This window comes from Crassostrea angulata, chromosome 10 (genome assembly GCF_025612915.1).
Source record: "Crassostrea angulata isolate pt1a10 chromosome 10, ASM2561291v2, whole genome shotgun sequence".
Taxonomy (NCBI): domain Eukaryota; kingdom Metazoa; phylum Mollusca; class Bivalvia; order Ostreida; family Ostreidae; genus Magallana; species Magallana angulata.
Window position 1 is genome coordinate 11,765,869 of NC_069120.1, and position 14,181 is coordinate 11,780,049.

The following is a 14,181-nucleotide window of genomic DNA, read 5'->3' on the forward strand; positions in this document are numbered from 1 at the left end:
CATTATTAAGAATTTCCTTGTCTTCAATATTGAGCAACCAAAAAAGTTTTTGATCATTATCTAAAGCTGAAAATGTGCTTTTACTAACGGCGCATTGAACAGATTTCATTGTATGGTATCTAGAATTCAAATGGATTTCAAGTCCATACACCTTATTTTTTCTTTTCAATTGATATAATATTACAAAACTGGCATTCACTAATTAAGATTAATAGACTAAAACTAGAATTACCAATTTTTAAAATTTAAACCTAGGTTGATCAATCTCTTATGAAAACAAACTTATTTAGGATAGTACATATACATGTATGCGATAAAGAAAGTGCCCTTGCAAAACGGGAAGTCTCTGACATAATCGCTAAGTCAAGTGAGCAACGGTTTGTTAATCTTCATCACCTTCTTGATCAATGTCAGTGACCATTCTAGTAATTGGACAGGTTGTCATTCTGTCATTTTAAAATTCAGTCGATGGTACAGCATTTACAGCACGCCAATAAACTGAGCACAACGTCAGATTTAGGAACAGCTGTTACTCTGCGTACTTTGTAAACTAATTGACTGTACACTCCATAAGCTGTGAAACATAACAAAGCTTCTGCAGATTTGGCTTTTGTCGATTTTTAAAAGATTTTTGTGTGGGTGGTTGGAAGGATAGAGAATGTGTGTGTTATACAAAAATGCCCCCCCCCCCTCAAAAAAAGAAAGAAAGAAAGAAAACAATATTAATAAAGAAAAAAAAACGGCGACGAATACAGCATAACAATTGCAAATCATAACTATTTTATTGGATATTTAGACTATTTTACGATTAAATTCTTAAAGTGACCATCACCAAATTGGTCAGTGGTTTACCCCGTCGTCTTTTACCATCCGTTGTATGTATATATAGATACGATGACGCATATCATACTGTATATATGCAGAGGTCGCGCGAGGACGTACGCGATGTGTGTGTATATACCTTCTAGTACTATTGACTGTTGACCTATATAATGATAGGATACAAAATTAGGTATCATATAAAATACAATGTATGAACCATTATGAGCCACTGTTCACTTGAGTCCAAAAGATGAATATTACTGAATAAAACTCTGAAGTGTTACAGAAAATTTGTTTCGGAATTTGCAATGCTGAGAAAGTGGTTTTTGGTAATAAATCATTTAACCGTTATATATCGATAATCCGTTGTGTGTTGAACTTAAAACCTGATACACGCAGCACATTAATCTCACATAACGCCATCCAATCAAGGTAAATGAAAATGAAACCGAGAAAATGATTTTATACGTCTTTAACGAGTCATAATTATCGCCAATGGCCTTAAATCACGGAATGAGAACTCGCGTGGTCCGGAGAGGGATAATGAAACCTCGAGCACGTGAACTTACCAGTGTCTGCTAAAGAATAAATTTCTTCCTGAAAAACAATGGAAATATTGCACCGAGAGCAACGTCGTATGTTGCCTTGAGCGCTTAAATTACTTTGCTGCAAAGATACTTTGAACAACCAATAACAAATTGTTTCAATGGCGTCCCACGAGCTATATCAAGCAAGTCAACACAAATGCATTCTACACATGCAATATATAAAAAGTATAATCATACTGTGTCATGTTTTTTCATTTATTTCTAAAATTTCTCAAATTTTACAACAACGCAGGAAATATCAAAAGACAAGCAAGTCATCACCATGAAAAAGTCGTTCAAACTTGACGACGATTTGGTCGTTCTTTTGAAACAAATAGTGCATTTTTTTAATTTAAAAACAAATAGTTCATTTTGTAATTTGAAACAAATAGTACATTTTGTAATTTGAAACAAATACTTCATTTTGTAATTTGAAACAAATAGTACATTTTTGTTAAGTTCAGCTACATACGTCAATCACGTTGCAAACGATGGTCTATTTACTTTATGGTTTTCATATATATGTGCTAACTGAATTGCACCCCGCATCAAGCACGGTAAGATACGTTGCTACGAGGTTGTAGGAATCGAATCAAGCACTGGGATGGCTTCGAGCACTCTAGCGTGTGATTGCGTCAATCACATTAATGGCAACTGGGAAAGCGTTGAGCATGCACTGAATAACTTCGACAGCAACGTTGGACGAGTTGCGTTGAGTAGTACGACGCAACTGCACAAAGTTTAAGGAGTAGCAAGTAAAATACAGTATGTATCTATGAAGTAATGCAACAATAACGCTGGGCAGAGTGCGACCAACAAACAAACATGCAACGCCGGACTTTGGTGAATTATCTACTTACATTTTTGAAATTGTATGCATAATTTATTCTATTAAACGTGGGTGTTTTATTTTTTTTAACTTGTTTGTTTTGTATTAATGCAACGATAATATGCAGTACACTATTTATACCGATCCCACGCAACTGTTTGTTTGAAATGGTTTCCCTGTGCCACCAACCGCACGGACACTCTCTAATGTATTGTTTGATGACAAATTTCAAATATTTTTTTCCACATTTTAATGAATCTTTCACGAAAAATGATGAATCATTAATTAATCTTACATATATAAACTATACTGGTATATAAATGCAATTATGCCATTTAAAATACATACACAATCTCAAATTGCATAACGTTTGACTAATTTTATATGAATAAATTATAAATAATAAAGTGTCAAGAATAATGATTTTTTTCTCGATAAAGCAGTGTCAGAATCGGGAGATTCAGGTCATGTTTGTTTCTTTTTTCACAACAACATGAATTAACAACTTATAGACCGTGTATTATTGCCATTATCTATATCTCACCTGAATACAGCGATACCTGAGGCACTAATGTGAGTAGTTGTGAAGAACTGGCCACTGACAAACAATCCACGGAACGGGGGCACGGATTCTATCACTAGTCGTCGCGGCCCATTATTTAAACGACATGATTTATTCTTCATATCCGTTGAAAAAATAATTCAACACAATGACTAATGGAAGGAAATATTTTTATTACAAAAAATATGAAAGGACAAAATATGAGCTCAAGCTTTTTTGTAATTGTTCACGATAAGTCCTCTTTCAACATTTTTCTCCTGTGAACTGTACTGTTTTGTAGGTTCAGTTTAGGATTGACGTTTTAAAGATTCTTCGACCTAAATATTCATGTTCCAAACTGTGCTTGCTTACAATTCTGTAGTACTTTGTTCTGCTGAATGACGAAATGTGTAATAACGTTAACTGGACATTGTCTTTTTCAAATTTAAGCAAATAAGGTGGGCTAAAGCATCTTATAATTTGTAGATGATATCATAAGAATCATTTCTGGTAACAGTCCGTCCATCTCAGTATGAATACTTATAATCATGGTTGTAAGGTTATTTTTTATATTCATAGATGTATACAATGTAAATAAATGTACACCAATCAAAAAATACAAAAAATCAAATGTTATCGAAGACCATCTTTATGCTTAAGTTGATAAATGTTGGAAATAAGCGCCGTGAACCAATGCTCAGGCTTATGTTGATTTTTTTTCCTCGGAACAATCGATTTCTTGGGTCAAAATTCCGAAATTGTGAGCATCTTACAATGACACACCTAATTTTTAAGAGTATTATGGCGACTGGTTTTCATATCTAAGGCGAGAAAATTGTCGAGTAATACAAGTATTACGTCAAAGTATTATCTGGCTTTTAAGTGTTAAAGTAATACCTGTTTCATACCTAATGCATCATAATATATCTGGTTTTGTTACAAAAATCACATTCATTTGAGACTTATGTTTTTTACCGTCCTCATTGACAATCAGAGTCCGTATTCGTTTAATTAATGAGGGAAGATTTCAAAATTATCTAAGGGGAAAAAAAGCTAATGAGTAATCGAAGGATATCGCTTAACGAGGGAAAGGAAAACGGGGGAACATATTTTATTGGAATATATAAACATGATTACCTACTACATGCGTATAGCAACACTCGTCGCTTTGTATATTGTCAAATTCAATTCACTGACAAAGTACAGCTGTTTGATAAATAAGATCTTGATAACTCAAGTATGGGAAGTTATAAATATTATACACACTTCTGGTTGGTATCAGATCTTTTTCTCTCCCTCTCTCGTGTTTACGAGGTTTTTTTTTTATTTTGAACAGTTGGTCGACGTTCGTCTTCATTGAACCTTTTGCGCTCTGGTTTCTTCAAATATTTGTATCTCGCAACGGCGGCTTACAGCCACTGGTCATCTGCAGAAGGCCTCATCAGCTGTTTCATACGCTACTCTCGCCACATATCTTTCACGGTCATTCATCGAATATGGGAATTATAACGTCGTCTGATGAATCGATACAGAAATTGTTTACCTACATTTAAGGTGACTGGCTCTGGATTAGACTGTGACAATGGCACAAATGCCTTTAAGACCATAAAAACCTTGATGTGTAACACTAGCTAAAATGACTTCACTTCTGACGAGGTTTTGTGCTTTTGGTCGTGAATACTTGATTATCACAGGTGGAATAAAGGAGACCACAGACTAGCAGAAATTCGATGAGGACCGAAGCATGCCGAGCGCTGAGTTTTCTTCTTGGGTACTGTATTAGATATTAAATCTCTCCAGATTAAGGGGTCGTAGATTCTGTGATAAAACTATTATCAAATAGTTTTCAAGTTGAACAGTTCTATATTTATTATGTATACATCCCCCACGTTGTAACCTCTCACCTGCAGTGACGATGGTACGTTCTTCACCAACCAAAAACGTCGAAACATATCAGTGAAGGCGTACGGCCGTGCTATATTGGGATCTCGCATTTTCCAATTTGTGAAATGTAAGCTATGTCAGGTAAACGCGTTTTCTCAATGCAAGGTGCAATTAGATGTGTACGCTAATTCGTGACTGATGGATTATGTGTAAACATTCCAAATTGGTTTTTCGTCTTTCCGATCACATGGACCAATAGAAGGAATTTGACGTTACTCATTCGATTTGCGAGCTATTGCATTTAAAAAAGAATACTATATAGTGTGATGGTAGTTTTGCTCTTAACTATTACAGGACGAGCGCTTTAAACAGGAAACATAAATGTAATGAAAATATTTACGTAGCAGGTTTAATCATATTTACACACGGGACATCTATTCATTGAACTGGAAAAGTTATATAGGAAAGCAACAGCTTTCGGTACCGGCAAACTGGATTCGCTCCGCGAAACCATTACGTCCCGTCTCTTCCCGAGGTCGTCTTCATGTAGGCAAAGGCGTTCCAAACGTTCGCCCAAGATGTCGGGAGAGGAACAGACGGGAAGAGCCGGTGCAACCGAACGCAACGAGGAGTATGAAAGGATGGAGAAATGGCTGGACGACCACCCAGAGTTTACGCACGATTACTTTGCCAGGAAGGCCAAAAGAACCATGGTGGACGGGTGGCTGCTTGCCCAGGCTCTGTCGCACAGTCCGAACTTCAAACAACCAGAAACCAGCAATTCCAGCGGCTCCAACTCTAGAAATAATTCTGGCACTAACACTCCCGTGCGGAAAATCTCGGCGCAGGAGTTTGACCGCGGGGATACGTTGAATCCCATCGTATCGACGGTGGACGGCGCTCGGACGTTTCTCGGACCGTCGACGTCACAGACGTCGGTCTCAAGCAAATTCCACCGACGCCCAAGAACAGAACTGAAAACTTTAGACGAAAAAGAACTTATGTATGAATTAGTAATTGACATTTGTAATGAACTAGATGTCAACAGTCTGTGTCATAAGATATTACAGAACGTGTGTATTTTACTCAATGCAGACAGGTGTTCGTTGTTTTTGGTGCACGGGCGGGAGGATGAGGATCGTTTCTTGGAGGCCAAACTCTTCGACGTCAGTGCTGATACAACTTTGGAAGAAGTGTGTGAAAACAGGGAGGCGATTAGAATCCCCTGGGGGACGGGAATCATAGGTCACGTAGCGCAGACGGGAGAACTGTTGAACATTCCGGATGCGTACAAGGTAATTTTATCGTCTGCAGTTCTGTGGAAACTACGCAATATTGTGTAGGAAAACAAGATGTTGGTACTTTATATCTGACATCTAAAATAATACCTTTCTGCTTGGCGACGTGCAGAAATTAATGACCTGCACAAAAATATGAATTTCGTGCAAAGTATTTTATAGGAAGGTCACTAGAAAACAATATAATGCAAACGGCGATTCATGTACGATAAAGTATAATTACCAACCATGAATTATTTTAATGACAAATTATAAACGTGCGTAAATGGATAAGTCATGTTTCTACCTTTAATTGACAAATCTTGCATGGGTCGTTTTCTCTGATTTTTTTTCACTTGCCCATCCGTAGTGGTGGGTTGGAAGCGAAAACCACGTGCTTGCTCATAAAATGGGTAGCTCCAAATAGAAAGCGCCTCTTTGTACAGTAGGTGGAATTTTTGCGGAAGTTTTAAACCTTTAACTCGTTTCTGTCAGCAATTTCCTCTTTAATTGTGTAAAGTTGCGAAAGAAAATTACAACAGGGCACCGATTGACGTCATAAAATGCTCGGTTCATTGAAGGCCGAAATAAAGCCAGTTAACCTTGGGATCTTGTTATCGAAAAACTTATCACTTCTACACTCCGAAAATCTGATAAGACGTCTCGATTACCAAATCCACGGGTAAAACAGTAAATGCCAGTCTGTAAGAAAACTAATTTTACCGTAAAGTTATGTGAACGTTATCCTCGCTTACAACCGACTAAACGTAACCTAATGGTCAATGCGATGGACGAAGAAATTGGATTTATTTTGCGGTTCGTTTTTAATTTGTTCATGTCAGCAAATGCTTGATATATTGCGAAAAGATGACCATTTATTTCCCATCAATTGGCAAAGATTGGGGGAGCCAATGCTCACAATTTAGACTAAGTTGCAATCGCCATGTACAAACGTTTCTTCTTTTTAGTGTAAAGAATAATTTCTCCTGTCCTTATTGGACATTTATAGAAATTGATGCGTTTACAGTTTCCCCCTAGAGAAATGAAGTAATGCCTGCACTATTTAAAAACTTCATATGGTGTATGTTTAGCCATCTGTGTGTCTGTCTGAGCAGAACTTCCTAATGCTGTCTTCAAAAAGTTCACCCTGCCTTTGGTGAATTCAGCAGTATTTGATTATTCTGTCAGATTCTAACTAAATACAAGCTGCAAGCAGATGGATTTGATAGATAAACTAGTAAGTTGAACCCACATCTGCTTTTCTGATTGCCTTTTTTGCATTACTAAACAGTGTTATGGTTAACCTATAAACAAAATCCCCCACACTTCAATGTGAAGTGAAACTTTTGTTTTAGGATAAATAGATCTCTCCAAAGAGTAATATTGATGGAAGTTGTGTGTATGGTTTTTCTTTCATGGTAGCACTTCACACAAAATATGTGATGTAAGTTGTAGGCTATATTTTAGCAATATTGATTAATAGTTGTTGGAATGTTTTTTATATCAAATCAAACCATGTTAATTGCTTTTTGACATTATAGATAATCAGATTATCTGAAGTAACTAATGGTTGATACTAAGACTGTAAAAATGGTAAAAAATAATTTACAACTTATTTAAAGTCTAATATTAATATATTGCATATTTTAAGTAACAACTTATTTAAAGTCTAGTGATATATTTCACATTTTTTCTTTATTAAATAAATATGATAAATCTACTTATACATGTTGCAAAGAGCCATCGGGAGTTTTAGAATAAATGTTTAAGTTCTCCACTATGATTTATAAGCATAGTTTTCTCGGGGGTAAAAAAGTAAAACAAGGTAGTGGGTTGGCACCTTGGCCTAATTTTCAGCTTGTAAAGTGTTCATAAAATTTTTAAATGAAAGGGCCTTTTTCGCTAAGAAAATATTAAACGTCATTGACTGTTTGCACAGTAGATCCACTGGGCTTCTGACCCTCAAACAATCCATTTTCAAGTATTCAGGATTTTCCTCTGCATATTTGCTTATGAAGATATCTCACACAATTTCAGTTGTTTAACGTTTTGAAATCTTCTTGTAATACACATTTCTGCTAGAGCACAGGATTTAAAGCCCTGCTTGATTCTTCTTATACAGCACTTTGTGCGTTACAGCCCATGGACAGGTAGATAAAATGGCTATTAGTCTCATTCATTGAAGTAATTGACCTTCTTTAGACAGATTTTATGATTATGACATAGTTGAACTAAAGTGGATAAATTCAGGAAAAAATTTCTTGTGCTTAACACAGAGACATTATACTGTAACATATATTAGTTAGTAGTTTAAGGACATCTGTCCCTGGCTTAACAGTAAAGTAACATATTTATTTATATTTATCCTGTTTTTCCTGCAAATTTAAATCATGATGCATCTCATATTATGATAAGGAAATGAAAACTTTTGAGTATTTGATTTCATTTTCAAATCTTGATTGGGAAATAAAGATAAAAATCTCCGAAAATAAAGGTAAAATTCTCCAAAAATATTTCTGATTCTTTTCAGTGAAAAAGGGACAGCTGTTGAACAATATCCAAAATATGTTTGCTAAACTGTCATGTACTACATTCCAATCACTCAAGTTTGTGTTCTATGAAAAAGAATTGAAGATGAAGGAGATCTTCATAAAACTAGCTACAGCTTCTGAAAGGATTCTACAAAGAAAGCACACATCTAGCTAGATAGTAAAAGGACAATTATAAGCCTCTCCTGTTATATTTTATTGTTATATTTTATTGTTTGTTGTACTGCATGCATTTCATAGAGCAAATTACCATAATTAACTGTGTCTGATGACCTTTGTTGATATCAAGCCAGTAGATTACAATCTAAAAACTGTACAATCACTGTATAGACAGGAAGTTTTAAATGATAACAGATTTCCTGTGTTGTCGGGAAGTATAAGCAGATCTGGAAGGTACAGAAATCAGGAAGATAATACGAAATTTTGCATCAAAGTGTACTGTAAGACATGTATTTCAAGGATATCTTCAGTTGAGAAACATAAAATCAAACATACGTACACTGTAATGATCAGGAAATAAAATTTAAGAGAATTTTTTCTGCTAGGAAATGTTCCAAGGAACTGGCCATTAATCTGACCAGTTCAAACATTGCCTAGCTACAGTGATTTGGGTTGAGTTATTTTACTACTTTATAACTGTAAATTTTCTATCTGAACAGAACTTGATCTGTAGGAACGGTAACATAGGATTATTTTCACATTACTTATCACCAAATTTTAGTACCTATATTGTGGGTACATGTGATAATGTTAAACTTTGCTGACAAGAGCAAGACAACATGGTGAAAGGGATTACTGCAAAAGTGACACCATCAATCTTTGGTTGGCAATGATATTAGGTGGCCTCTTTTTATTCATTTGATGAGAAAAGAAATGAAGAAAGGAGATTAAGTCTGATTTTATGGTCTTTGTCATGTTTTAAGTTGTGAAGGTGACTAACGCTTTAAGCTTTGAATATGCAATCTGGTTGAACACGGCCAATGATAAAAGCTTACCTTAATACAAATTTTATGAAAAAATATTGATGAAAAATATTGGATGACATTATTAGGTTAAGTGATTTTGGAAAAAAATAGATTACCACAGGAAAAAATCCATTTGATAATGGTGGTAGCCTGTAAAGCATGTCTTTTGTAACGTTTACTGAACAAATGCTATAAATCTTGATATCATACTTATTTACAGACAAAATTTGTTGTCTAGAACTCCAATATTTTGAAAGCAAATGACAAATGTTGAAGTCCATTTTACAATCTTTTTGTAACTCACCAGATCTTTTTTGTAGTAGATGTAATACAAAAATGATGCAGCTTTGATATACACATATGAAATTTAGAATTTTTAGATGACATGAACAATCAATAGTACCGTTAAGTTGAATATATATTTGTCAGTCTTAAATGATAAATCATTCAAAATTAAAGTGATCTCAAGGCCTTTAAAGCTGGCAGGCAAGAACAGATGAAAAAGAATTGCACGGTCCATGGAGACGGACACTTGGTTAGGGGTTTGTCACTCAAACAGCAAATCAATACCCACAATGCAATATGGTCCAGCAGCTGACGATACTAAGTGAGGGCTTAAATCATCCCAGGGGTATTTAAAGCTGGATATATTTTTCTCCGGCTTTATTCGGTCTGACAATTCCAAACTTGGTTAAACGGAAAGAAATAATCTCCATGGATCACTTCAAGGAAAAGTGTCTCTCTAGTCATAGAAGAAATCTAACAGCTGACTGATTGATTGAAGAGACCTTTCTATATAAACTCTTTGGATGGAGTAAATAATGAATTATAGGCTATATTGTGTAAATGCACAATAACTTTGAGTAAATGAAATTTCTATTGCATCATTTACATTTAAATCATATATGTTATAATGAAAGTGAATTGAACATTATAAATTGATATGAAAAAGATTACCGGTAACATCATGAACTTTTCTTTGGAGTTCTAACTCATTTCAAACCAGTGGTATAATTATCATTATAATCATTTAATTGACCTATCTATCAAATAAACTGTCATCTTCAACTTTGGGAAAAGTTAATAAATTCAGCTCTTTAAAGGTGTAATGTTTTTCAAGAGTATTGAAATATATATATATATATTGCAATTTAGAATATTTCTGCCTTTTCTACACTTGCAAAGAATTTTGCCCCATCTTAAATTCACCCATACACAGTTGTGTTTAAGGTCAGACGACACGTTCCTCAATTTTATATAACTTTTTCCATGAATTTGTCAATGGTTTATTACTACTTTGACCATCTTTCTTGCAAAAAATTAGGATACCTTACCAGGCATTTCTGCAAAATACTAGAGTATGCAATTTCCTATATAATCTTCTTGGAAATACACTTGAATTGCTGATATAAAAATAAATGAATATACAGCTCAGTGAAAATCACTATATTAGAACAATATCTCGGCCAGGACCAGGCTTTGAACTCGTGACTTCTAGAACCTACGCTCCTGGCAGTGAGCGGTCCCAGCTCTAACCACTCGGCCATCTAGGCATATATTCAATTACAGGTAAATTTGAATCATTTTGAAAATTAATATAAACATTAATAATTTTTATTGGAACTCTTTATTACAAGGAGATACAAAAAAGATGCTAGAGGAACGTGTCGTCTGACCTTAAAGAGAGATAATTTTAGACAGTGGGATTTGCTTAGTCTTCAGTTTGCCTGCTGACAATGAGGGTAAAAAGGGCGAAAATAAAAGTTATAAAACGGGGGCAGTAATTTCCCTGTAAACAGTATACGGGTAAAAAAAAAAAAAAAAAAACATGAAAAAAAAATGATTCAAATTAGTCAAATGTACCTGGGTCATAGAATTTTTTGTACATATATGAATTAGCAGTCAATTAAGATATGTAACATTTTGTAAGATTCAATTTGATATAAATATGTTTAAATGTAAGTACTGGTAAATATTTTTTTGAATAAGCCCATGAAAATTGAAATATACGAAATTGTCTTAAACAGTTGATTCTAGAAATTGTGTGTTGTTACAGTTTGGTTTCATTGATTTTTGTTATAAACAAAAGGCTAATATTTGAGGACTATATTACTTCTAATGAAGGCATAAGGTTGTAATTCTAAGTGTTCGTTTCCAGCTTCTTTGGTGCTCTCTCTCTCTCTCTCTCTCTCTCTCTCTCTCTCTCTCTCTCTCTCTCTCTCTCTCAACTCTTGTGGAAGGGAATGCTAATTAATTCACTAGGTAGGACAGTTCTTTTATCAAAATTGTTCTTATTTTTACTTTGAGGTCTACAGTGCAGAATATGCAAGTAAAAAGTTTGTTTAAAAAGACTGCTTGCAACAACAAGTACCAACTGCTGGATTCAAACCAGTAACCATTTCATTACAAGCCAAATGCGAACATTCATAGCTTAAACTTGAGCCGCTAGAGGCTTGTAATGGGGTTTTCAACTAGTGTTATAATACAATGTTCAATTGTTTGTAGAATCACCTCAACTATGTACTGTATACAGGGTTATTTTTGCCCTGTGTAATTTTCGCCCTATCTCACTTGCAAGTGGTTTCGCCCTGTCTTGAATTCGCCCAGATGTAACATAGTTGTGTTAACAAAGATATTATTTGCAACATAGAATTTGCCCAGTCTTTAATTTGTCTCTGATAACGAGGGCGAAAGGGGTGAAAATAAAACGGGGATGAATATTTCCCTGTATACAGTAATTGTATTGTGACATGCTTCAACAGTAACTAAGCAATGATAGTATTACGGTCTCTAATTGGTACAATGTGTCTACTCAAATGACCATTTCATTATACTCGTACTTGCATCTTGTCCCTGCATGTCTGCTCATACATGATACAGCTGTATGTATACCAATTTTAAAGAACAAATCATAATGGGAGAAAATAATTACTACTGTGTCTATGTATATAATACAATTTGTCCCCATTAGATCAGCTAAAACGCAATATAGATAACATCTGTGTCACTTTTCCTGTGGGCTGCGATTCGATATTGACTTGGTGAAGCAGACAGATTGTGAAATGGTGTCCCCTAGATCAATAAAAGTCTGTCTTTATTATGCTGAGGCTGTAGAAGCTCCTATCTTTATAATTGCAAATCAGCTTTAATCAAATTAATATAGCTTTACAGTAATTCCAGCGGGAAATCCGGTAAAAACCCAAGAATGAAACTCTGGTGCTGCATTGTGATAGTGTTACCGGAATCGCATACCAATGTTTTATTCCGCGGCGTTATCAAAATGCAAATGTCAGTTCATTTTATCAAACTAACCAATATATTCAAGAGTTTTCATTACGGATCTTCATACGATCAGCTTGAAATATTAATAAGATGTGATAATCTTGCATTCTAGCAGACAAGCATCCTGTAGAGACACCAGTCTTGTAGCAGGTTTTCATTTAAGATGTAAATAATAGCTAGTTTAATACTCTAATGATGCAAGAAGATCCCCTGTACTGGTAATTGGTCTTAAAAGCAATATATCTTCACAAAATCAGTGCTTTCCATGATGAGTCATTCACAGAATTGTACTTAAAACATCATCTACTAGAATTCTTACGGATGGTGGAAAATGTGCATTTTGCTAAAATCATACGACCAGATCAGTATAGGGAATGCTAAGATAGATACAAAATGGGCGTTGTACCAAGTGATCTTGAGGGTGAAAATGTTTCATTTAAATGTCTGATATAGGGAACATTATGAAAGTTTAATATATCACATTGAAGACTTCAATGGATAGATAAGGAACTTTCATATTAATATATATCCATCCAAAAGTGCCATTACTATTGAGGTAAAAAGTTCACCCATCATTTGATGAACATAGCAGACTTCAGAGAGGGCTTTCACAAAATGCAAAAAATAAGACGAGAGTATTAGTGATGGGAAATCAGGATTAAAACTTGTCGTTATCTTTGATTCCAATCCTGCTGAGATTATCATTTTTTTTGTGAAAAGAAAACACTCTTTTGATGGGAACACCACAGTGAAAATTGTAATGATGGGATTAAATATTCAGACACACCCCTTTATAAGAGTTCTAAAACTAGATCTTCAATTCAATTTATAAGTTGTATGTACGTCAGCAGTGTAATGAAAGAAATTTATTCATATTTGTCATGTTTGAATTAAGACATCAGAAAAAAAGATAAATGATTGATCAACAAATATTCATGTAATAAATAAAATCATAGAATGCTAAATAAGAGTTGCTGAGTGTAGTAAGTTGATATTTGTCAGAAGTACATGACTTGTTTTGTGTAAAGTGGGACATGGCAAGATTCTGTGGTTTGGGCTCCTTCCTGGACAAGTTGACTCAACCGATCTCTTTTAAAGCTCTTGGACTCCAAACGATTATATTATAATAAGAGAGTCATTATTCAATACATTTTTCTTAATTCCTGAATATTTGCAACCAAAGCTTTGCACTTAATAATATTAGCAGCTCACTGGTGCATCAGCATCATTACCCATGCAAGCCAGAGAACTGTTTCATTATTGCACTTTTAACAAACATTTCACCAGCTTTGTGGAATATCTTTGTACTTTTGAAAAGTGGAAAATTGAGATATGATTATGATTATATGAGAAATTGATGGTGATGCATTAATTGCTGTCTGGATGAATATCTCTTGGAAATGATGCATGTTGAATGGGAAGGTGCACTAGCTCCGTCATGCATG

The 14,181-nt window shown here is 34.7% G+C and overlaps 1 protein-coding gene across 2 annotated transcripts in view; it reads left to right on the forward strand.

Moving 5' to 3' along the window:
- The first annotated feature begins 4,107 nt into the window (after nucleotides 1–4,107).
- The window catches only part of LOC128166104 (dual 3',5'-cyclic-AMP and -GMP phosphodiesterase 11-like), a 34,879-nt gene continuing 24,805 nt past the window's right edge, over nucleotides 4,108–14,181 (forward strand). For both annotated transcript variants that reach the window (XM_052831041.1, XM_052831042.1), the window contains exon 1: nucleotides 4,108–5,958. In XM_052831041.1, the coding sequence (XP_052687001.1) occupies nucleotides 5,242–5,958 (717 nt within the window). In that variant the 5' untranslated portion in view covers nucleotides 4,108–5,241. The remainder of the gene's footprint in view (nucleotides 5,959–14,181) is intronic.